Here is a 26261-nt window from a genome sequence, read left to right on the forward strand (position 1 = left end):
AGGGTTGGCTGTACAAGCCTCAACTTTTGCATTTCCATCATAAGCCGATTTACGAGTCGGTTTACTGAGTCCCTCACTGATGCTCCTGCCAAGGCGGGTGGTTCCTTGGAGAAGAGCACTGTACAGGGAGGGAGCTGTGGTCCATGAGGGCTGTGTGGAGCAACATCTCGTCTTGCTCAGACTGTTCATTCTCTTTGTTTCTGCCTACGAGAGGCAACAGCCATTTCCCTTTCCAAGTTCTTGATCTTGTTGGAGGTCGGCCAGGCTATACAGTTCAGGGAGGCAGTGAAGCTAATTGCCTTCATTGTTACAGGTGGGCTGGGTGGGAAGAGATGAAAACGCCGCTCAGGGGAAGCGGTTGAAAGTCTTTAGCCATCGATCTGTAGCACTAACAAGCAAGTGGAGTTTATCAGAGGAAGCTGGGAACTGTTGGCTTAGCAATGCTTTTGCATCTTGTGTTTTATGCTTTTGATAACTTGCTTGGACAGCAGCATCTTTGTCAGAGTTGGGGGAGGGGGAGGGGGGAAAGATAACTGAGTATGAATAAAGCAGATCCATTGCTTTTAGATGCCATATTCTTTTTAGTGTAGTGTTCTCAAAACCCTTGTTTATGCTAAGTATGCTGGAGCCGTTTCATACGCGACCAAAACACAGCATCCACACAAACTGCAAAAAATAAACTGTCTCTTAAGTTTGAAAGAGCGGGATCCACAAAACCCTTTAAAGCTGGAGAGAAAATGTAGATAAGCAGTGTCCAGTGACCCCAAATTGATAATTTGCTGGAGTGCTTGTTGGTGTGCTTAGAAACCGCTGTCAGAGATTCAATGGGGTCATTACTATCACATCAGTTATAGATACTGTTGACTGGATGTTCTTGAAAAAATAGAGGTTCTTATCAAGAAGTTTTGTTTTTCTAAAAAACATCATTAAATGATAGCCACTGGCACCATATTGCTGTTGATACTAGTGGATATTGGCTTAAGCCTTTTATCCATCTGAACCCTTTAAAGTTAGGGGAATACTTCCTCCCTCTTATCATCTCTTCTTTGTCTATTTGAACTCTTTGGAATAACGTGTGTTTGCATAGAAACTTATGGCTCGTTTTGTACTATTGGACATTACGGTAAAAACTTAAAGTAAAACCAGGACTGCACTGAAGATATAATATGCCTACATTTCTGTAACTCAGACCAGAGGACCAGTGTTTTCACAAGATAAATCGCTGTCATTTGTACTCAGGGATTTTTTTACTCTTTTTTTTTTTTTTTGGTAGAGACTTAGAGTGGAGATGAATAAAGAGAGAAATTCAAGTTCATAATCTGTTCTGTGTTCGCAGACAGCATGCAGACAGTCGATGGTGAGGTGACTGCACAGCTAAACAAACACGATGAAAGAAATCTTTATATTCATGATCTTAATTTGGGCTCCATTCAGCTTGAGGCCTGATGTAATTCAGATGGCACAACTGGTAACATCACACCTATTCTCACAGGACCAGATGCCATTTGTCTGAAAAAGTATCTCCTCTGAAGGATAAACCGTAATCTTCTAATTTAGGGCTGATCTTGCACTGCTGTGAGCTGAGAAAAAAACTGACTGTACATTGCTTTCAGAGAAATCTGAGGGATAAAAGCACCCAAAAGTCACTTTACCGGTTGACGCATTAGTCCTTCAATTGTAATCTGTTTAAGTTAAGGATCCAGGTCTCCTTAATGTAAAAAAAAAAAATTAAAACAGTTTTAAGTGTGCAAGCGAGCATTTACTGAAATGCCTCCAGAAATACCTCCAGAAATTTGTCCGTTTGTGCGGTTAGTATATGCACTATAACCGCCTAGAATCTTTCCTATCTGTAGGCTCTCCATATCTTCCCATCCCAGTTTGGTTCACTACAGTTACAGTGCGTGACACGATAGGGTGGTTTAGGGCACAGTCTCTTCCCGATGACATGTGTCCATCAGTTTTCTGTTGTGGCTGTAGCTGTCCCTGGGCTGAGCGGTGGGTGTGTGCCAGGGCTCCCTTCATTGCAGGGTGAGGGAATATGCTCCAGTATTGTCCCAGCAGCTGGGGTGCAGCTGTGGCATGTTCCCAGGAGCAGGATTTAGGAGGTACTACTGCATCCTGGAATTTGGAGAGAGCTAAGACCAGGGGACACACTGAATTGTTCAGTCCCATGGTTTATCTTCCATGTGCAGTTGAACTGCCAGAAAGAGAAGGGTTTTACATATGATGGCTGCATATGTTACAGTTGAGAGCGTACTGAAAAGCTGAAGAGTTTGGGTTAACAGGCAGAAGATTTTTCCCTTACTTTTTGCCTACTTTTGTAACTCAGGGCTGCAAACTTAGTGAAGTCGATGAGAATTTTGCCTTTGGCACAAGGATCTCATCCCAGGACTTTATGTTAGATGCACATTTGTAACATATGTGGAAGGTATGTACAAGAAATACATTTCTCCGTTTCCAATTCAAACTCGGCCTCAATTCCTGAGGTTGGTCCACACTGCCAAAACTGAAACCGTCGTTCAGCCTCTAGCCTTATTGATGACAGCAATGGTATAACTGTGGTGGACAGCTTTCAGTATTGTGTCATCTGAGTGGAATTGGAAGATGTAGTGATAAAACCTGTGCCTCTGAATCCGGTCCACACCCTGCCTCTGCCAGCGCTTCCAAGGATGAATTTTGGAAGGCAATTGCCAGTTAGAGGAGAGGAAGTGTTCAGGGAAGGAGGCAGAATGTTTTAATTATAAGAACAGAAGACTTTTTTTTTTTAACCTTCCCTGCATTTCATTTTGCAGTCCGATTGTTCACTAATGTCCTTAATTTTCGTGCTGCTGCTGTTCATTGGTTAGTATTGCTATTGATTTGTTCATGTGACAAAAGAATTTATCTATGTTATAAGTTTATTATTTTGTGGTTCAGAGGATGCTCTTCTTGTGCTTTTTCCTGTCAGAAGCTCTGAAAGGTTTCTTGTCTCGCTAGAGAACTGATTTGTTTTGCATATCAACAGGCTTGTCCATTTATTAACTGCATGGGACAGGTTTTCAACTGGATGAAATTTTTATAGACAAGTGAAGTCAGTGAAATGGTACTAATTTATGCCTTTATCTGTATGCCAGGTCATTAGCTGATGCAAAATTGAAAGGTAGGGTTCAAATATCCTTCCGTCCTCTCCATTTTGCTATGAACTGATGGCAAAACTTGACATGATTAGATGTTTCAATCCAGGAAAGGACAGTGGCATAGCAAATAATACTGAGTTATTCAGAAAAAGCATAAATACACTTCTCTGTCACATAACATGGGAGAAGGTTACATTTAAAGGAGCTTTGGGAAAGAAGAATGCTTGCCACAGTGGCCAGGTGTTATGAAGAGATAAGAGTAGGAATAAGAGGCATGTAAATAAATGTGTAAGATTAGAAACTGATGCAGTCTTAAAAACGACAAGTCAAGGGTGAACATAGTAGAAATAGGACAGGGTTTCCTTCTCAAGCCAGGATTTAGGCATCGTATCTGTGCAAAGACTGGAGGAAAGAGTCTTCCCATGCCTGTCACGCTAGGGCTGCCTTCTGAAGAAATGGACTTGTGGCCATCTGGCCAGTGACTTCTGGGCTGTGGATCTGTGTAGCTGCAGCAGCAGCAGTCCAACTCCTGACCTTCACGTTGGCCAGCTTCATCCCTATCTTCAGACGATCTTCAGCTTGGCCTTCCCTGTAGATATGCAAGGAATCGCATGCTCAGCAACTTGCTGAGTTCTCTCTCTCAAAGTATTTTTATCTGTTGCTCTTCTTAACTCAAAGGGGAAATTATTTTCTCCTCCAAAGTGTTTTTAAGGCATGGTATAGTGTCTGGCGTGCTGGGGAGGGGATGATGTCTGGGTGGAACAGGGCCACCTTGTGCAATCTTTTGGCTCTCCTAGAATAAGGAGCATTATGCCCAGCACGGCATTGCATAACCTGAAGGTACCACTGGCCAGTGAAACTTCTCCTCATCTCTGCCAAGCAGACCTGTTTCTTTCAGCTGTTTTTGTTTACTGCCTCACTTTTATGGCCCTGGGGGAGATGCATGTATGTTGACAAGAGATCTTAGATTCCACAGGGAAACTGTGTGTCCTCCCAAGGTTCCAGAGGATGGCTTTTTGCCTATATCATGGTCAATCTCTGATACCTGAGAGCCACAGGTCAAGGACAGGATTTTCTGCCAAGAGTTCGTCCCCATGCGTGAAAGTACGAAGGCTTAACATGTGAGACAGTCCTTGTTTTCAGTAGTGTATTACTTTCTGGAGTTGGTACCTTTTATGCTTTCATACTCAGGAGTAAATTAGGGATTTCCAACAGCAGCATAACTGTCCTTGTCCAAAACCTAATTTATGACAGGTAGTAGTAAGAAAGAAAGAATCACTTGTTTTCATCTGAACTTGTACTTTTTAAAAAATCTTTTGTAAGAATAGATCCGTGACAAACATTTATTTGAAATCAGTTTAATCATTCTTTTGAAGGTTATGTGCACACATTTGGCTTTATGTCCCACTTGATTATTAAAAGATGCTTCCCTAGTACCACAAAAAGTGAATAAGGTAAGAGTAATTTTCGCAGTTTTTGCTTTTGATCGGAGAATTTTGTTAGCAACATTCCTACAGTCAGTAGGGCTGTTCCCATAACTTAGTAATGACCTATTTTTGCTTTTTCAGATTTTGTTTTCAGATTTTCATGATTTTCAGAATTTCTGGCATCAGAACATGAAGTTGGCATGCACTTTCTTCTTGTACAGTGCTCACATGGTAGTTATCACAATTTTTCAGTCTTTGGCTACTAAGATTTCATATGTCTCGGGAGCTACTTAGCTATTCATTCCATGAAAGCCTATTTTATCCCTTTCATTCCTTATGAAATTTACCCTTTCATTCTGGCATCATCCAGACTATATTTTGTGGGCCAAATCTAGCCCAGAGAGAACTTCCATCCAGCCTTCTGCCTTTCCCCGCTGAATAGCTCCTTGTTGCTTTGATAATTGTCTGGCACTTGGATCCCCCTGTGTTGCTGCCCCTGTGTCCATATTGGAGGAGCAGAAGGGACTGGATGTATAGGTTGGAAATTACCACAATCAATCACCCCTGTGGATGAGGGTCAGTGGTATGCACTGCAATATTGGAAGAGTAATGGAAAAGTCAACGGTAATATGTGCGGATGCCACACTGCATGTGTATAGCTTATTTCTTTTGCATATAAAACAATGCAGGGTTGAGTGATCTTGGGACATTATTAATTTGTTGTCTGACAAAAAAAAACTGTAAGATTTTGGCAGTTAAGAAGATTTGGATTATCAGATTATTCTAAATCTGGAGCTCTGTCTGCATTTTTTTGTAAATAAAAAAAGAACATGTTTCAAAACTTAATAGAAGTACATGTAGAACCGCATAACTGTCTGATTCAAGCCAAACGTTCCCAAAGAGCCATCTAAAAGTGACAGGTACAAAAACACATAAGGTTTCTAGAATTCTGGAAGAGTAGTAAAAATCTCGATTGCTGCCTTTTTTTGGATCTTAGAAGGCTGAAACTCTTTTGCTCGAGCTTCTCCCTAAATTATAAACAAAAGCAATCTCTTCATTGAGCTGAAATTGTCTTTCAAGATGAAATATCCAAGAAGTGGCTTATCCTTGAGCTCATTAAACTCATTTGCCCTTCTCAAATGGAAGGTAATATTGCATACTTACTGGATAACTTATTTTCTACATGTCTTATTTATCCTGAGGACAGTTCATAATGAAATGTGATATTGTGGCTGATAGCAAAACAATGCAGAAGACCAAAATTACCACTTGTATTGCAACATCCCATATTAAGGTTACTTATGATGAACCTTGTTTCTTTACTCCATTTAAAAAATAACATTGTAATAACGCTCTGCATATTTACCTTTTGGTCAGTTGAATAGTTCACAAGTAATTCATTCCAAAAATGGCTTCACTGATCCTTGTTGATTGACTTCTTGTGCAGTAACGTGCTCTTCAGAATCTGCTCCTTTATAGCTATTGCCAAATATTATTTCATATTTTTGAGTGTATGTTCAAAACGCACTGTCAATTGCTTTACTGGAGTTAGCAGTAAAGCAGGAAAAGTTTTATAACATCTGTAACTAATATCCCAGGTTGTCTATCAGGAACAAACTGTTTTCTAAAGATTTTTTTTTTTTTAAGAACTAACTTACTTTTTCTTAAAACTTTAATGGGGTGAGAAAAAAAGCCCCCAAAACACCTCCACAGAATGGTACCACTTACCAGCAGGATAAAGAACAAAAACCTCTGCCTTTGTTCTGCTCTGTTCTTATTCTGAGCTTGGGACCAGTTGCAGAGGAAAAATGGTGTAAGATAGCAATGAAGACAACCACTTACAAGACTTTTCACCGAGGTTTCAGTCTCTGATGCTGCCCATCTGTTTCTCTGTCAGTTCTGGTACTTTCACACTTCGCAAGCCTTATCTGCTGTCCTCCTGTCAGTTCTTTGTCGGAGTTCATGGTGAGGTTGCTGCTTCATCTGAAAATCAGATGGCTCAGTAGATGACAGGGTTCCAAAAAACGTGGTATGCTTGGCATTTGCCATTTATTTTGGTGAAACCCTACACAGGAAGGATGGTGTGAGACCTGTATGGTGTCCTGAACAGCTGGGAATTTCTCAAGTAGTCTGTCTGCATGGAAACCTGCTGTTTGTATGGATACCTGTTGTTTCAGAAATTAATGTTTCTGAGGGGGAATGGCCAGATTTTCCCCGAAGTTTTCCAATGGCAGTTTTGTGCATGGCAGTGCTAAAGGCTTTTAAACACTCATATGGGGCACAGTCAATGCAGCGAATGTGGCAAAGATCTCATTTTTCATTCTTTCAGTATCTCCTAATACCATTTGCAACTGTGGTTTTATCATATTCAGATACTTTTCTTGCCAGGAAACTTACGATTCTGCCATACTTTTAGGCAGCCAGCACTGGAAAGTTTACTCATGCTATGTAGTTATGGTAATTCTCAGAGGATGTTTATTATTTGGAAAGCAAAGTTCCATACAGGATAGGAATTCTTACTACAATTAGTTCCCAAATTAATGTATCGCTATTTAATTAGATCCAGATTTTTTGGCCTACGTCTTCTGTAGAAGAAACACATTTCTTTTTTCTTTTCTGTGGTGGCGTCTGGGGACTGGGACACCTCCTTGTGTCATTTTAAATACCTGTGCATAAAAACACACTTGGATTTGCAAAGTCAGAGTAATTTGTTACCTTCCCTGTCCCAGAAGAGAATGAAAGGGACAAATTTGGATGATGTGCGTGATAAAGTGTGAAGGTGTGGCGTCTCCTGTACTTTTTTATAGAGGGGAAAAAGAATTAGGGAGAGTAAAGGAGATAAGGATGTGAGGGTGGAGACACCTCTTGCATTTTGTTTATCCCCTTGTTATTGAGGAGTGAAAATGTTAGCGACCATCTAACTGCCTCAACTTAGCAAAAGATGAAAGACTTGCTATTTTTTCAACTGATCTTCTGGGCTGCCTGTCTCCAAAACCAAATGTAAGCATGTAGATATTGATTCTCAATACATTTATATGTATTCTTTGTTTATTGACATATTCATCTTAATTTTTGGTTAGTTACATTGCGTGTAAGAGTAGGTGATCTCACAACATACCTCATAGGCAAGTAAAATAAGTTCCTAAATCCTTAATGTAAGTAATCTAGTCTTCTGAAGTAGAAAACAACTGGCCGTCAGAGATGGAGGCAGAATTGGGTATGATTCAGATACGTTCCGGGTACCCAGTCTGTCACATTGGTTGTGCTAATACAGTCAAGCCAGGTCAAAGTGATGTACAGGCTGGCATGGAGGCACGAGCTGCTCTTTGAGGCACTGCCAAATGTAGGTACCACAACTGCTTAGTTGGAGCCCAGTAAAGGGATCCATGGTGGGTCAAGTGGGATCTCCTCTCTTACTGTGTTTTAGAAGTCCAGCACATGTCTGAAACACAATTTGGTGCTCTGGATTTCCTTCCTCTGAAAGAATGGAAAAATTCACTTACAAAGTTTGTGTAATGTCTCTGCAGGATATGTATTGTAACTGAGATGCTTATATACTGTAGCAATAGTAACTATGAACATTGTTCAATGTGTTCAATGTCCTTTGGATTACTTTTTTTAACCACAGAAGTGTTCTTTAAATATCCAGTATTTTCCTTCATGTTGGCCTAATGAATTATCTGCTGTTTGCAATTGCTATACACCCGTTTATAATCAGTCTGGTCTTCATAATTCACCCCCCCCAAAATATTTGAATGCAGTTTCAGGCTGTAAAAATCCATAGATCATTTTTGTATTTTTGAAAATGTCACTTAAAATATTATGAAAAGAGGGAGAACATCTCATCATTACAATATGCGTATGACGTTTGCTAGGAAATTGGTATAGTGTATGAACAAGCATCAAGTATAAAGACAAAAATCTGCTTAAATCATTAGCCCAAACTGTTTATACTGAAGCAGCATATGTATAAGTTAAGCTTTGTGACAGCTAATCATAGCAGCCCTCGGCTACTATTCCCACTGATCCTGATGGAGGGTGGCTGCTCTGCTGGGAAGGGCTGACCCCTGCCGCTGGGGACACCGTCCGGAAGGGGACCCACAGGAGCACAGCAGTGCGTCTCTGGCCAGAGCACCTCCTGCCCAAAGCGTGGCCGTGTTAATAAGCAGTTTGCTGGTGGAGGTGGACCGTATTGTCGTAACCAGAGTGATATAAAATAGCCTTTGCTTGCTGCCCTGTAAAGCTTTAAGGATAGGGAGGATTTCCAGGGTGAGAAAAGTGATGTATCACACAGGTCTCCTCTTAGGACTTGCTCACGGCTTTGGGCATACCTCCACCCAGATGCTTTTTGTAAGAAGAGGTGAGCAGCCACCAAATCACCATCTTGGCCAGAGTGAGTTTCCTCTACAATTTTTGCTCGTTACCAGCTCCATCCCCCAGAAATCGCTTTCCTGTTCCCTGAATGAGTCCAACTACAGGGTTAACGTGACGCAGAGAACCTGGGGGAGCAAATACCCCAAGAGATACAGCAGACCAGAAAACAAGTGGATAAATGAAAGTGCTGCAAAGAAGATTTCCCATAAGTGAATTCATTTTTCTGAGTTTCCATACTCTCAGAGTTGTAGGATTTTTGTGAAGTTAACTGTAGCAAATGACTACATAAAAAAGGCCCCAAAGAGGGTTTTTTATGACAAAAAGATGTTTCAGATAATTTAAGTGTCTGTAGTTAAGGATATAAAGATGTTAATTACTTTGCCTAAAACCAAAGTCCAGAACACTATAAAGAAGAGAACAAGAAATATCACCAAAGCCAGAATATTCAAAGCCGGCTTAAACTTGTGGAAACACATTTTGGGGAGTTGAGAGTGCATAAAACACGTTATGTTTGCCTTCCAGCATCTCCTCAGATGGCCCATTTGAGATAAGTTGATAACTGTGTTAGTTTTTAAACATTTTTCAGCTCCTTTTTTCTTCTGAATGGAATGGCTAATCGACACCTGATCTAACATCTGTAAAAATCAGTGAAATTTTTCTGGCTGCTTTCACAGGGCTTTGGGTCAGGTTAATGTATAATTTTGGAGAAGGAGTTATACAGCCAGATTTATCTCTAATTACATAGCTGGTAGATGGAAATTGTAAACAGCGGCAGTTACATGAGGATCTGCTGTTACGATGTGGAAAGAACAATTGTCTCTTGACAGCCAGGGGAAACATGAGAGATGGGAGGGAAAATCTGATGGGCAGAAAAGTGATTTCTACTGATACACTTCTCTGGGGAGAGAATGCAGGGGTTTCTTATGCAGTCTTTGAATAGAAAAAGAAGTTTCTAATAATGTTGGGCACCTCAATTTTCCAATGGTTACACTGTCACACTGAATTTTAGAAAGTACTGAATACTGTCCCTCTGAAAATTTGCCCTTTTCAAGTGTCTTCATGTTGAACATCCAAAATAGGAACCTGTTCAAAATCACTGGTCAGTTTTGAAAATCATGCCCATTAAATGTATAAAATAACGCAATTAGAAACAGCAAAAACCTACAATATGCAAATATGAGACACTGTGTAAATTTTAAATAATTATAAAGTCATCTGTACTTTAAAACTGAGTTATTTTCATATTTGTTGTGATTATAGGAATGGTAAAGTAAAATAATTGTACAAAATAAATGTACAAAAGTTCTGAATTCATATTAATTAAGAAAAGCTCAAAGAAAACTGTGGCTCCCTGGCAGTGTATGTATGACACTGGGCTCTGTGTCAGGAAAACACCCCAAAATTAGGTAGGCATACCTGTTTTCTAAAGACTTCAGTTTGTATTTGTGTCAGATGCTAAATGGTAAAGCTATTTCTGTCATGTTTTAAGCAGCATGGGTAGTCTAAACATGTTCAATAGGTCTAGTGACCTTTTCCTGAGTAATGGAAAACTTTCAGCTATGCCAATGCAGTATATTTATACCAATATTATTTACAGGTCTTGCCCTCCTTCCTACTGCTTCTTAGAACTGTCCTTGAACGAAAAATAAATGTGTCGGGTTTTTAATACAATAAAAATGGCTATAAACATTCTTAAAAATAGAAATGTATTCTTAGCCGTGCTTACTTTAGCTGATTGCTGTATCTTCAACAACTGTTGTTTCTGTGATGGACTAACAGATAATCTGTGAAATGGTTCTGCATCAAATACACTGATGTGTGCCCTAAAGCAAGTACTCAATAATTTGAAGAGAAAGCTTTTGAAATTCATATTCATCTATTAATTATTTATGTATTTGCAGCCCAGCTGATTTTTAAGAACATATTGAGGTCTGCCACTTTCTTGTGATGCATCATGGATATTGCTTACGGAGGATTCCTACGAGTAGTAGATGTGTGGTGACTGCTGAAAGTCCCCCACAAAAGGCAGAGAAATTGTGGGTTACTGGACAGTTGTAACCACAGTAACTCAATAGAGGACCAAAAAAAAACAGTTTTGTGAAGAGCAATTTTTACAGATAGTTCGACCTTTTAATTATTTCCTTTGAATGCTGAGCATGTATCCTTTGAATCCTATCTCCCCAGTCCTGATTTTAGACAGTATTTGTCTTTAACTTATTCAGGCACTGAAAACAATGTGATGGTGCAATTAGGGTGAACTGTAAAAGCGAACAGAGCTGAGGATCAGCAGTGTGCAGGAGATGGTACCATCCCTCAAATCCCCAGGCTCCCCATGTGAAATAAGATGGAGGTTCAGCCCTCTGCTGAGACTCCTCAGAAAGGATGCACAGTTGCCACCATTGCTTTTGAGAGGTCTCAGAAAGCGATCCCCGAAGGTTGTTCAGCACCTTTGGGCAGGTAGCAGTGTCAACGATCCAAGTCATAGAACTGATAATGTCAGAACTAATTGATTAAGCTCGTCTGTTGCCAGAAGAGATGAGCAGCCATTGATATTCTCTAATCACCTACGTGTAAGGCTGGGAAGTCTCCGAGCTGCCATATAACCCATTCCTCCATCCCGGAGAAGCAAAGCTGTATTTGGGATTCCTGTGACCCTTGGTTTTCTTAACAGTTCTTGTAAAAGCTGGAGCTTAAGAAGATTCCATGGAAACCTGCAGCACTTACACATACAGACGCTTTCAGAGGATCTCACTTAAACCCTTCTTGCTGGTTTTTTCCAATACTACCTTCAGGTAACATAGAGAACAATTGGTATTCTTTTTTAGCTTTTTATATACTGGACAGCTTATCATGTGTCCTACCTCAGTCTTCCTTTTGTAGACTAAACATGCCCAGTTTCTTCATAGGTCGTGTTTCTTAAACATCAAACCATTCGTGCTGTTCTCTGGACTATATCCAGTCTATTTATCTGTTCCCTTAAGTGTGACATCGAAAACCAGAAACAGCTTTACTGCTCTGACCTCATCAGGGCTAAGCAGAACAGAATAAATGACCTCCCTAATTGACCCAGAACTGTAAACTTGCCTTTCTAAATCATTACTGTGTACTGTACCACATCTCAATGGATATGTGTTCAAAATGCCATTTGCTTTATAACCGTGGAGCAATTAACGTTTGTCCCTAATGATACATTTTCTCTCACACAGACATTCCCTTCTTTCCTGTAACTCTTTCATTTTGCACACTTCCAGACAGGTCCACCTGGACTTTTAACTCACCAACTCTTTGCATTTGAATCCAGTCACTAATTTATGCACTCAGCAAACAATATTTTGATTGATAGCTGCTGAAGGAAGAAGAAAAAGACCTGCACAAAGACTTCTGGATGAAATGAAGAAGTTATTTTTACACTGGAGGTGGGGAGGGAGAATGATGTGCAGTGCCAGGACTTCAGGTTGCATTTATTTCCAGTGAAGTGAATCTCCATCTTTCACAAAGTTTATTTAAAAATAAGCTATACTCAGGTCTTTGGATAAAGATGTTAGAAAGTTAAAGTGTACTTAGCTTTCAAACTGTGTTGTCTGATTATCCTAGCTGGCCTGACTTCCAAACTCCCTTGAAAATAGACCTAGTGTTTTTTATTTTTTACATTGGATAGATATCTGAAAGACCTGAATCATCCCTCTTAAGGAAATCGTTGCAGATGGAAGGTGGAAATCATTACATCTTGGGGCAGTAATCTGGTACAAGTGCATATCCTCACAAATTTTTCCAGGGAATATTCCACCCTGAAAGAAGTTTGCTCTATCAGAACAGGGACCTACTCCCCATCTGTTCCAAAGGGCAATCTGTTCCTCAGACTTCTTCATGATTACTTTTTATACAGGAATGCATACTGAAAAGCAACTAACTGGCCAAGTATGCGCATGATGGGATTTACAGTCTTAATGAAGAGCAAAATAGGTCTCTTGAATTTCATGTAGTCCCTGTTCATGGTATCTGAAGGTCCTGCTCTGTTTATACACAGAAGTTAAGATGTGTAAGAAGCTGTAGTGCCCAGTCCTAGTTGAAAAATTGGTGTTTATTTTTTATTATTCTTTTATTCCAAAGTAAGTGTCTGGAAAAGGGAGATTGTTTAAGTTTAGTTATTTGTGATTAGGGACCTCATCCTGCTGTGCCTTTCTGATGTGTAAAGTAGATATTATCATATTGGGGCAGAGCTAAGATCCAATTTAATATCCTGTCTCTGAGCCTGATTCAAAGAAAGATCTGAAAACTCTAGATAAATCTGACGATTAGAGATAAAATTAAAAACAGGAATACAGGTATGTCTTTTATTTTGTTTTGGTTTGGGTTTGTTTTTTTTTTCTGGAGATACTCTCAATCATTGTAACCATGATCTTTCTAGCTATCTCTACATGTTAAATTTCTGCTTCCTTTTTCTTACATTTTTCCAAGCTCATAGAGTGTCTTAATATAATTGCAAGCTCAGAAGAGCATTTCCATATCTCAGTTTTGAGCATCAACTCTTTCAATTGAGTTATTTACTTCCCTTCTGTATATAACACAAAGAGGATGAGAAATGTAATAAATGAATGATAATGTACCTCTGTCATTTCCCTCCTTATTGTTCTGTCCTTCCTAAGGTCTTCAGTATATATTGAGAGGCAAATCCTGGCCTTCCTCATTCTTTTTGGTCTCCTCTAAGCCCTGCTGTGATTTTCCAGTAAACTTTATTATTATCAACCTACTCAGGGCAGCACGACCTCACTGTACTAGACTTTTTTACAAACCTAGAACAGCAAAATAATCTCTGACCTCAAGTATATTTTGATATCATGTGGCTCTACTAGTATATACCATATTCCCTAGGAGGTGATTCCATTGATTCATTGGAAAGCATTATGGCATTCTGGCCACACCTTCCATTCCTTTCCTTTTGAGCTATGCTGTTGTCGACCGAGAGCTCCGATTCACAAATATACCGTTACTTAGGGAAACACACAGATGCTCTCTATTAAGGACAGTGCATCTTTTAGCCCCTTGCGAAACACAACTCCCTTAAACACAATGCTTTATTGTTTTCCTGAATTTCAACTTCAATTAGAATGTGTTGTCCTCAGGGATACAACTCGGTGGATAGGGCCGTTTATTATGGAGTGTCACATAGCCAAAAAGGGACAGCAAGGGAAGCAGCGTTCTTGCTGAAGAACTTAATTTCCCTTAGTATTTGCCAAACTAGCTAATCTATTTGTGGGGAAACAATTAAAAGAATAAGACATTGCTTCATTTTTTTATTGAGTTTTGTAAATAAAGTCACAAAATATGTTATCCTTTAGTTGATGTAGCTTTGACTTCCCAGCTTTCGATTCCTATATTTAAGGTTTTCTTTCTACATGAACTTCATAATTAACAGTATTTAAACTGCCTAATTCTCTCTGCTTTGGAAACTGGTAGTGCTGTCAAAGTTCCTCATATACTTTGCTAATTAGATACCTGATCCAGAGGGCTTGGTCGCCTTGAAAATAAAAAAAGGCCTTTACAATCTGTGAGTGATTTAAGTCAGACTAAAAAATACTGCTTTTACACAATATCAGATTACACTTGCTGTCACATGTATTTGCACAATACTGTATTTGTACAATATACCATCGTCCAGCACCACTGCCAAACATGTGAGATCAAATATGGTAAATTACTGTTGTTGTTGAGGTCTGATACACCAGAAGAAAAACACAAGTCTGAAATTACCGAAAACTTCATGGGAAAGAGGAAAGGAGTTCCCAGAAATATACTGAAAAACGAATGCTTCTCAGTTTTGAAATGAGCTCGCCAGAGCTTTCCAAAAGCAGATGAATGTTCTTGACCTGACGAGTGTTTATCAACTGTCTGCGTGTCTGCTCAGCAGCTTTGCTCCCTTAAAAATATTCTTAATCTGAAGAGCTGAGAAGATGAGGTTTTGTAGTCATCCATCTAGTAAAGGTTCCCATTCTCCCAGTACATCTTTCTTCAGTAAGAAATGTGTCAAAAATAGTGATATTGTTACGAAAGTTTTGTGGGATATGTTATCAAGAGGACACAAGTTAACTCAAGAATTACATATTTGGAAGTACTGTCAGTGTACAGAGAACAGAGAATTTGTTTGGGATATTTTTAGTGAAATTTCTTCTAGTTAGAAGTGTTTCTAACTTCTTTCACAGAGTTTAAAAATGCCTTTTTACAAACAGAGACAGCAAAGAATTAAATAATACCACGAAGGCAGACAGATGCTTCAAGCTTTCAGTTAATCTCAAAAGAGAAAGCAAAGTTAGCTTTAGAATAATTGCAGCGACCTCAACTTGGTATCTTAAATATCAAATACTGTTCCCTGCTGAGCAACACAATATCTCTGATACAAATCATACACAAAATTTGCTTTCATTTTTCAATTGCTTTATAATAATTACTAGGTAATAGAAGTTCTGGCTAGCACGAACGGGAGTTTTAAGGATACAATAGCTGCAGCTGGGAAAACTGAATCAACAGGTTAAAGTCCTGGATGCATGAAACCCCATATGTCTTTGCAGGAAAGGAAAGTCTGTTTTACAAGAACCATTGTTCCATTGTTTTTTGGGGCAGGAATTGTGGTTTTGTTCTTTGTTAATACAATGCCCCACACAACTGGTTCTTGATTCCTGATTAGTGTCTTTTTAGTGCTACAGCAATCAAAAAATAAATAACAAGAATGGTGTTCTAAGGCTCCGGTACTGTAAGTTACTTGTCCAAAGCCACAGAGCAAAATGATGCAGAGCCAGATTTAGCACACAAGGAATTTCTTTTACCCAGTCTCAGCCTCAGACCATTATTTTGCTTCACTCTGGCAAATGACCTTGTCTGATGTGCTTCGACACATCATATGGGTCTTGGCATGCTACTGCCAGCACCTCTGCTCCTCTGAGTCACTACGAAGGCAATTGGATAGCAAGCAGCTCCTTCCTTCTAGGTTTGACGCTCACGAGGAAGCCTTCGGAAATGCAGAAGTAAACCCTGGGAGTCACACGGATGCATTATGTTAGGTGACGGGCAGGCTAGCATGCTTCGGGACCGACAGCTGGGAAGGACCTCAGCGTAGGGCACTTTTCGGCAGGACTCGGTGCAGACTCAGTACCCGAAACTGAGCTGGTGGCATGGTCTTGAGTCTAATGACTTTTTTCCCTGACAAATATTAAAAAATAATTCATTGTTTTGAATTGCATTAATAACATGCAGAACAATAATCCATTCAAAAGACAAGTCATTAGGTAAGTTTATTGGTTTCAGATATTTATGAGGGTCCAAGAGTGTGTCTCTATGTGGCTGTCTCCTGGCAGGCACCTCTAACTATCTCCCCAAATTTCAGGAGTAGTCTCAGACAGTATTTGGATGCACACCCACTCCTTGCAGCGTGTCCTCAATGCAAGTGCTTCACCTCGTGATTGTGTGGGCATGGTATTCTGCCCTGGCATTGAATTCAGTCGGTCTCTTATTCAGAAAAATACTTTCCTTAGGTCGGGAGAAGAGAGTACTGAACTCCGCGTATATCCCACCTGTCTGACATGATTACTTCCAGCAAAGTCAATGGAATTATTTGCGCAGGATATGGTCCAGTGTTAAGAAATTCTTTAAAGCATGGGAGCAAAAACCATGTGTGTGTCTTTATATGCTGGAATTTATCCATTTTCAGGCACAGACAAAGGGAGTATTAAGGACCATGAGAGAGTCCTGTTAAGGGCGTAGTGTACAAAGAGTGTGAGGCATAGGACAGGGTAGGATGGAATAGGATAGGAAAGGAAGGGAAGTAATCTCGGTCAGGCAAATAGGGTAACTTGTCCAAGTAGCTTCTCCAAATCTGTTTGAAGGTGCCCAGTGAACAGGTTGGGGCTTTCTTGAAGTTACAGTTTAAGGAATGAAATTATTATAAAAATAATATTAGAGGTGGGCACAGGCTGCAAATATGTTACTTTTTCTGAAAAAAAACAAACTAATTAAAAATCGTTTCCTCTTCTGTTTCTTTGCCAAGACCTATTTTCAGGACTCTGTGCTTCCCCTCAAGCAGCCAATGAAATCTCAAGCACCTAAAACAAATATAGGCAGTATGCTTAGGACTTGGCTGGTAAAAAAAAAAAAAAAAAGAGGAAATTATTTTTAAATATTTTGCTTTAAAATATGCTAGATTGTCATTTTTATATTCATGCACTTTTTGTTATTAACTTTGGCTGGTAAATAGTTCTTTTTATAAAACAACAACTTAACCATCCACCTTTCGTATGTAGTTAAACTCAGATCCTGTGTAATCTTAGGTTTCTGTGCTTGCTATTTCCAGGACACACACAGGAGCAATTCTTTTTAAAACTTGGATGCGAGGTACATCCCGGTTGAATAATGACAGTGTAAATCATGTTCACTGCTTACCCGGGGCTGCCGGGCACAGTGAGCAGAGCCACGCTCTCTGCAGTTCTCATCTTGTGTGCGTGCCACCGTAGCTGCTGAGTTCATCCCAGCAGTGCACCAAATCGTATGACTGGTGTCTGTTCCACATATGTTCGCTCTGCCTCTCCCAGAACCAAAAGTGTAGGTGGTGGGGCCTCTTGCTCTGCAGAGTGGGTGCTAGGGAGTTTGATCACGCTGGGTGATGAGTTTGATTTGTTTGGATTTTTCTAATTCTTCTTTTCATTGTTGTTTCATAATGCACATCTTGCTGTCTGCATGGAAGATGACAAAGTCAAGAAAGTAGACTTTTTTGGGTTGTGGCCCTCCTTCTGCAAGTATTCAGGCCATCTGTTGAAGTCACAGTGGCTATCCATGTGCTGGAAGTTAAATACATGCATTTGTCAGACTGAAGTTTGAACTACTGTTTCATTTGAGTAAAGGTGGCACATGTCCCTCATGCAATGATATCAATTCACAGGTTACAAAATTTAGAACAAAAGATATTTATTCCATGAAATAATTTATAACTGAAAGGATAAGGAAAAAGAAAATGTGAAAAAAATACTGTTAAAAATGCGAATAAAATTTCTGTGCAAAATAAGTTTTGAGTAAGGATTTAAAATAAAAAAGAAATGTAATTGTTTAAATTTTATTCCCAGGAGTTTGGAATGCTTTGCTAATATATTGCTTTTTTGTTCTTTCACAAAATGACTGTATTATCACTCAAATATCTCAAACACATTGATAGACTCATCTGTAAGGCATTCCCCATCTGACTTTTATGGGAGCTGCTGGGCAGCCAGCTGCACAGTAGTTGAGTCATTAGAGCCTGGTTGCAAACACATCAGTAAATGTATTTTAGTGTTCTCGTGAGTACATTCCCTGGACTGAACGTGATATAAAAGTTACGTATGTCCTTACGTGGTCACAGGCTTGGGTTTACGTAAGGAACCAGTTTATATATACTGAATTCTTCAGTAGCGTGTCACAACTGTGGAGACATTGCTTTTGACTAAGAAAATGGCAGGCGAGTTTAGGTTGGTACGAGTCACCAGAGAAGCAGGAATATTTTAAGATATAGGCAGGAGAACGGTTTACCATGGGGAAGCTAATATATAGTCTTGCAGCTTGTCAGCCTCTCTGTGTGAGTCTTGTTAATGTGTGGGAAGTTCCTGGTGACTGATTCCCTCACGGAAAGCGGGACACACTACCTCCTGTGTTGTGCAAGGTTGTGCGTGAGAGGTATGCCCCAGCTTGCCTCGTGTCAGCCTCCTTGTCCCCTTTTACATTCTTCGTCACCGTTCGGTTTGGCTGATGCCATTTAGCCTGCCTATGTTTCCACATGTGCTGGATAAATTATCCTCTCAGGAAGTGATGGGAATGTTGCTCAGATGCTTTTAACCATGCTTAGATGCTTCTCATACTGCAACCTTTAAATGCCTCTGTGTCAATGGTGGGTGAAGTGATTCCTGTCTGATGCAATTGTATAGTGCAACAATTAAAACTGTAAATTGTTTTGTTGTCAGCCCTGTTTTATGTAAACTTTACACCCTCCCCAAAAGAATGTGAAGACTGCAAAGAAAAACATGCAGGAATTGGGAAATACCACAGAGAAGGCCCCCTCTTGCTTTTGTGCATCATGTCTTCAATCACATGGATTATGCACTGTTTTCCACCAGCGTCCCATCTTGCTGATGCACAGGATGAGTACTGTTAGGGGCTAGCGTCAGCTTTGTGAAGTGGAAGACGCCACTCTCCAAAGGACACCCAAGCCATATTTTTTTGCAGGAAATGGAGGCAGCATCATGAATGAAGCAAGGAATTACAGATGGAAAGAGGCAGCGTTACAGATAGGCAAGATGAAGCTGTTCAAGGGAATTAATACCATCCCTTCCTTTTCTCTAGAGTCACTGCATAACAGTAGGCTGTAGCCAAATACTTGAGCAGAGATGTTCACAGGAAGCCGCTAACAATGAGTGCACAGTTTTGGGGGATTTAGAGAGTGACTCCTGACTCTCCTTTGCAAAAGGAGCAGAGGACACACAGGGATGCTTTGAGTTGTGCTTTGGACAAGTCATCATCTGATTGATAATGCTAAGTACCCTGGAGAAGTTAGGTTCTAGAAACACCACACCTGGTTGTGTATTCAAAATTAGCTGATACTTCCGATAATTTTGATTTCAGTTTCTCTCTGTTTCTGTCCCCAGTTATAAGGTAAGGATCATACCACCTCCTTTTTATAGGTATGGAAGCAAAGTCACACTGTTTGTGGTAGACCCAACTACTATAACTAGTAACTAGATGAAAATGTCCGTGAAGAGGTTTTATCATCTCTGTTCAGAGCAGGGCTTGGTCACTTCATACTCTATAGAAGATTGTTTTTAAATTCTTATTAACTATCCATTTTGTTGACCTCACCCTCTGACCTCTCAAGCTCATTGATCTCCACACCTCTCCTTATCTCTGCCTTACTATTTTGCTCCTCTGCTTTCTCCTTTCACTACTTCTTGAGTGTGGTGGCTTCCACAGAGAAACTTTGCCATTAGGAAGGAGAGCCTCTCATTTCTGCACTGGGGACCATGTACTTCCTCCTCACCGGCATGTCCCACCTAGCTACATGGTTTGCCATGGAGGAGCATCTGTGAGGATGGCAGATACCACATCTAACCAGCACAGAGAAAGGCTCTACACATTCATGGGGAATTGAATCTACCCAGCCTGTGCAAGCAGATTTTTTCGAAGGCTTATAACTTAGCCAAATCTGAGCATCTTTTAATAAAAACTTTCCCCCTGCCAAATTTCAAGTCCTTTCTCCAAAACATGGAGGCACTACAGCTTTTTAATGAAACAGTTATTAAAAACCAAAACAAAACTAGGAATAATAACATGTTTTTCTCTCAGTTGTTCTCAGAAAAGTTGTTCTGTTGTTCTCAGAAATGGATGAACCAGTTCAGCCTGATTTATTTATTTTGGAAAGAGTCAGCTGAGACAAACTTTCAGCACGGGAAATTTCAGCCCAACTGGTTAGCTTTCTCAAAGTTTGGCAAAGTTTAATGCAAGTGAAAATGGTCTTATACTGAGAATCAAAGGCAAGCTTACTTATCAGCAGTGCTCCTTGCTTAGTATAGAAATTACTATCTATATTAACTGCTTTTTTTCAATGTTTCAGATTCTTTGAGTATATATTGCTCTACAAAGATGCAGTGATGTTTCAGATTGAACAAGTTACAAAGCTTTGCTCGAAGATTGCTCTGACAGAGCCATGGGATCCATATGATATTCCTGCCAATTCAACTTATGAAGATCAGTATTACATCGGGGGACCTGGAGATGAAATTATGGTACAGGAATGGTCTGACAGAAAACCAGCCAGGAAATGTATGTGCATGCTTTTGTTTCATCTTAATAATAATCATTGTCTCTGCTACCCAGGGGAGAATAAAATTATTCATGTTTCACCCCAGCTTTCCAGATTTCTATAAAGTTTGCTGGAAGAAATAATAAATATACCCTGTGCACAGCATATCAATTTATTATCAATGCATTTTATTAAGAAAATGTTTCATATCTCAACAGGATCAAATATGTCCAAGGGACTTGATTGTATTTTAGTTCATATCATACAGATTTTGGCATGGAAGAGCACCATTTTGCATCTGAATCCAGCAGCCTGTACCCAAAATTTATCTAGAAAAGAATTGGTAATATAATTAGGGGCACACTCAAACTAGAGTGTGCATAATAGAAACAAAGCAGGTGTCAGTGTGTGTCTACACACTAGTATCGAATGTTATCATAGAATTCATCCAATACATTGTTCTGCAGCAATAGACATCATGAATATGCACTTAAGTTTTGTTATCGACTACGCTACTAGGAAACATCTGCTCTCGAGGCTTAGTTCTGCATTTGGCAGCTGAACACCTGCATCATAAAAGAAAGTAGGCTGAATTTTCCAAGGTACAGTATGTTATGTTTTGGATGCATAGCAATTTATTAGCATGTTGGCTTCAATTTCGTCTATGGTTTACTCATAACCCAGACAACTATAAAAAAAATTTTAAAACCCCCATGAAATTTATGGCTTTATTCACTAATGCAATACTTAGGGTTATAGACACCTAATATATACACTGGTTATGAACCTGAGCATTTAGCCAGGGGAAAATATTTCTTTCTTGAATAAAAGTAGAAAGCATGAAGTAGAAAATGAAGGATAAGATCCTTAGACCTCTGTAACTAGGTTGATATATCCTCTGGTATTCTACAAGAGGCAAATTATCACTCACTCCAAGAATTTTGATTTTTCAGGTCCAATATTTTTAGAACGTATGGAACTTAATATCCAGATACCTTCAGTTAATGATGGGTGATTTTTATCCTGTAGTATTTTGTATCTCCAGTGCTTTTCTGTATGATCATTCAGAAAAATAGTATCTTAAAGTTGTCTACCCATCCACCTTTCAGCTAATATTGGCTTGGATTCTAGAAATTATATTTCTGTTAAAATTATGAAGGTTTCAGTAGACATACAGGCTACCCTGGTAGCATTATATTTTACCTTATTTTTTAATTCAAAATTCTGATAAAAGACTTGTTGAAGAAAAGAATCCTCCATTTCTGGATACTCAAAACCAAAATCATTGAGGTCAGAATGTTTTTGGTATATTAGGATGCCCTGGAGAGGTATGTTCAAATATTGCTCCGCTTGCCACCCTTTCTTTAGATACTGTATGTGCGTTTCATGTCACAGCTTATCTATTTCCAATAATGTGATAGTGATGCAGCGTATCACACAACACTGGAAGGACAGAAAGGAAGTATGTTTGATAGCTGCCGAGTAAGGGAAAATAAGCTTCCTTGTGACTGGTAAAAATTCATACAGGCATCACTCAGAGGAACTGATTTATGATCACAGTAGGTAATTTTGTATTTTAACCTCATGAGTTTCTACTATCAAGAGATCTGAAATACATGAACCAACTGGATGAAGTGGTGTATGGTGGAAGGGGTAAAGAAAGATCACAGAAGAGGTGCATGGGATAAATAAAAGAGATTTAAAAGGGAGGTTTTAAAAGTGAAGGGTGTTCAAAGGAAACCACCTCGATGCTGTTGACTGCAGAAATAGATTAGTGGTGAAAGAAGAGGTGATGGCAGAGGATGAGGGGGGAAGAGAGTGACAGAACACCTCTGAGATAAGCACGTTGTGGAATTAAACTGAAGTTAAAAAAAGGGACAGACTTGCTACATCACATATGTGGAGGAGATCAGCATTGAGTGTAGTCTTGAAGTAATGAACCAGTAGAAATGTTTGAGAGGAATAGGAATTAAAAAAAAGAACATGGTAATGATCATATGAATCGATAGTGGTAAACAGAAGGAACGATTTAAAAGAAGAGATGGAGGCACTGGAGTCGTATTTGGGAATGTTCCTCTTTAAACAAGACAAACCCTCTGTGCTTGAGACAGTAAGATGGAAAAAGATGAAGCAAGGTCATGTTTATTTGGATTAAAGATGCGGTGAGTATCATCAGTGTAAGAATGACAGTTAAGATTATAGAGGACCAAAAGTTGTGGAAGCAAGATGCTATGGCCGTCAGTTCTGGTGCAGAGGAGTCCCCAGCACAGCAGAGGACAAGTGCTTCCTTGGGTAGGTGAGCACAGAACTTCCTGTGCACAGGAAGGAATCGGATGTCTCACATAGATGGGGGGGGGGACTAAGTGTTTTAGAGCCTCAAAGGCTGTGTTGAGGGCCAACATTGTGAAATGGACCGCAGGTTTTCAGTAATCACACCTTTCAACTTGTCAAGAACAGGGTGTAAGGTGAATGTGCCCGGGCTACCCAAGCTGATGGCACCAAAATTTGCCTTCTGGGAAAACAGAGCATTTATTGCTTTACTAGTGAAGTGAGTAAGTGCTGACATGAAAGTGGCATGAGAGATGAGAGAAATCAGACTTGTGCAGAACACAACTACATTTGGGACTAAGCAGACATGACGGTCCTTCCGTAGAGGTATACTTGAAAGGTGACATACCGATGCCATGATGGTATCATGATTTGAAATGTGCTTGACAGCAACATATTCAGGTTTAAGATCATTGCAGTGTCCAAATTATACCAGTTTTGTGGCCTTTCTTGGTATTGCCATGCATATGGGCAGAACTATGGGCCGTTCCAGCCTATAGTCTTTGCTTATGGAATGAACACTATTTTGACATCACCGTGACATGTTCATTCATGCTTGTCGTCTAAAGTAATCACAATTCTGCTTGGTTATAGTGGAGTCCTGGGTCGGCGTTTACACAGTCAAAGACTGTTACCCAGTGCAGGAAACCTACACGAAGAACTACAGCGTGACAACCTCCACTCGCTTTTTTGACCTACGGCTGGGCATTGCCGACCCCTCGGTGTTTACCCCACCCAGCACCTGCCAGACAGCCCAGCTGAGGAAGATGAAAGACGAATGCTGATTATGGACACTGGCTGCCCCGGGCAAACAAATATTAGCCAAGAGGATGGTTATTAATAGTCAGCTGCTGACGTCTAACCTGATTTTTCAAGCTTATTGTTGCTCTTTTGGGAATTGTAAGTTTTCACTTGAAAAAGAACATAAACATTTAACTGAGTACAATATGTAACACAAAAGATCTCTTTCATTACATTAATCTGTTCGGTGATGCACTTGCAATGTTATATAGTTACCACTAAGATAATACTTATAGATACTATTTATTTAAGCTGTGGCTGATTTTCCTTTTGCAAAGGTTTAATTATTTATTTTTTCAAGAGGACACTGCAATAATGGCAACATCAGGAAGGAAAAGCTAGATTTTGTTGTTGTTGTTACTTCTGGGGACTTGAGGGAAGGGGAAATATGTCCTAGGTAAGACCTCATCCCTAACCGAAAAATACCCCGTCTTAAACAATGTACATCGAAAGTATGGAAACTCATTCTCTTGGTTTTGTTTTTCTTTGTGTTTTTTTTCTTTCTGCCTTTCAGGAAGCTGGTAGTCTAATGTTTGAGCTGATTTTTTTCCTTCTGAAAAGAAACTGGAGTAACTCTATTCATGTAATGCTAGCTGACATGCAAAAAATCCTTTTCCATTTCTTGGGAGAATGATGTGAAAGGAAGGGAAGGTGGGAGAGGGACATGGCCAAAAAAGTAAGCCAAAGTTTTCTTGCATTTACTACACTTTGAAGTGTTCCAGTAGGGTGCGATGAGGCATTTCTCAATCATATTTTACTTTAGCACCGACTTTTCAAGGCAATACTAGTTTTTAACCTATGCAAAGAGAGTAAGAGGTACTGCACTCTAAATGGCTTTAATATTTTGTAACTGTTTTCAAAAGTCTTTCCTTACTGAAAGAGTATGAAAACACCCTTATAATTCCAGGTAGAAGTGAAAAAAAGCTGTTCTTAGTGCTTAATTAGTAAAGGGTAAATCAGCGTTTATGCATTGCCTGGCGACCTGGACAGAGTGAAAGACCGAGCTGTGTGAGCGGTGTGGGGAGGTGGGAGGAGGAATCAGAGGGAGAGGTTTTAGATGTCTTCTGTCTGGTGTGACTGCAAGGCACTGCAATCTAAGCAGAAATGACAATTTTGCTTTCTTTTGCACCCACTCCATTAATGCCTGCCATATTTGCTATTCAGCCAGTGTTTCAAACCTTACCATCTCCACATCCTTTTCTGGTGGGCAGAGTGAAAGTTTCCTTAAGGGAAATAAATAACTAACCAAAACAAGCACGGGAAGTGCACATATTTTGCTTTAGAAAATTTAAACCAAATCTTTGTGCACCTTCAGGCCCTCAGAAGTGTGGAATGGTGACAGGTTTTGTGCTTTTACCAAATGAAATTAATTGGTTATTCTGTAAGCCTAGGCATGCATTTTATTCATTATTTGCAAATATGTTTAAAGCCAGATTCTTGTCGTCTTACACATGTTGGGTAGTTGTTTGCTCCAGAAGTTGTCTGGCTGAAAACAGTGCAACACTGGGAAGTTTGGTGTCTCTGGAGGAGAGATGCTGGGCTTTTAGTGCTTTATACGCTCATAGCTTTTTGTACGAAAGCAAGTGGTACAGTGGTTATTTTGCTTTCACAGTTGTGGTCAGAATGGCATTTTACTTTGCCTTGTGCCTAATGGAAGCATATATACATACCTGCTAAAATTTGGGTAGTTCATTAAAAAATTGGTCTGGGACATGACCATTTCACTGAAACGTGCTAGTGGAAAGAAGAATTGGGTTTCCTTGAGTTTAGAGTGCATTAGTCTGTACTCGCCTTCTGTATTTTTTGTGACAACCTAAATGCTAACTGCAGATTGTTCTCATTAGGGCAACGATTAACATGCATTTCTTAATATCTGTGTCTTGTTAGAATCTGGAAAATATAATACATCTGTCTAACAAACATGAAGCTGTGGTACTGTATCATTTGGGATGACTTTGTTGTGGTAGAGCAGATAGCTGACTAATCAGGGTGTTTGTATTATGTTTTGCTGACAGTGATATCATTTCTAGCAATAACATTAAATGTTCCTTTAAATATGAATTTGCAGAAGTCTAGTACACAGAAATGCTTTAAAAATGTTGCCGTGACATACAGGGCAATTTTATGTGGCAAAATATGTACCTCTAAACCAATGCTGTTGTCTTCGTATTTATGCTCTGCAAATTCAATAAAGTAAGTTGTCCAAGAGATGTCAAACATTTTTGGATTATGTGTTTTAAATTAGCCATGAACCAAATATGAAGCACAAAATGGCATATGCCTGGTTTGTTTTCTTTGTTATCATTTGCTGCGGTTTGTTATCATGTACCACAAGAGACATTTTGTCTTTATGTGACTGTGCCAATGACTCAATAAGAGTGAGCATAAAAGGACTTTAAAGTAGCCATA

The 26261-nt window shown here is 39.6% G+C and overlaps 1 protein-coding gene across 1 annotated transcript in view; it reads left to right on the plus strand.

Moving 5' to 3' along the window:
- EPDR1 (ependymin related 1) overlaps positions 1-26060 on the plus strand; it is a 31203-nt gene extending 5143 nt beyond the window's left edge. The window contains exons 2-3 of the mRNA XM_075143094.1: positions 20535-20743; positions 23646-26060. Coding sequence (XP_074999195.1) covers positions 20535-20743; positions 23646-23836 — 400 coding nt within the window. The 3' untranslated portion in view covers positions 23837-26060. The remainder of the gene's footprint in view (positions 1-20534; positions 20744-23645) is intronic.
- The last annotated feature ends 201 nt before the right edge of the window (positions 26061-26261 follow it).

Source organism: Calonectris borealis, chromosome 2 (genome assembly GCF_964195595.1).
Source record: "Calonectris borealis chromosome 2, bCalBor7.hap1.2, whole genome shotgun sequence".
In the NCBI taxonomy this organism is placed as follows: domain Eukaryota; kingdom Metazoa; phylum Chordata; class Aves; order Procellariiformes; family Procellariidae; genus Calonectris; species Calonectris borealis.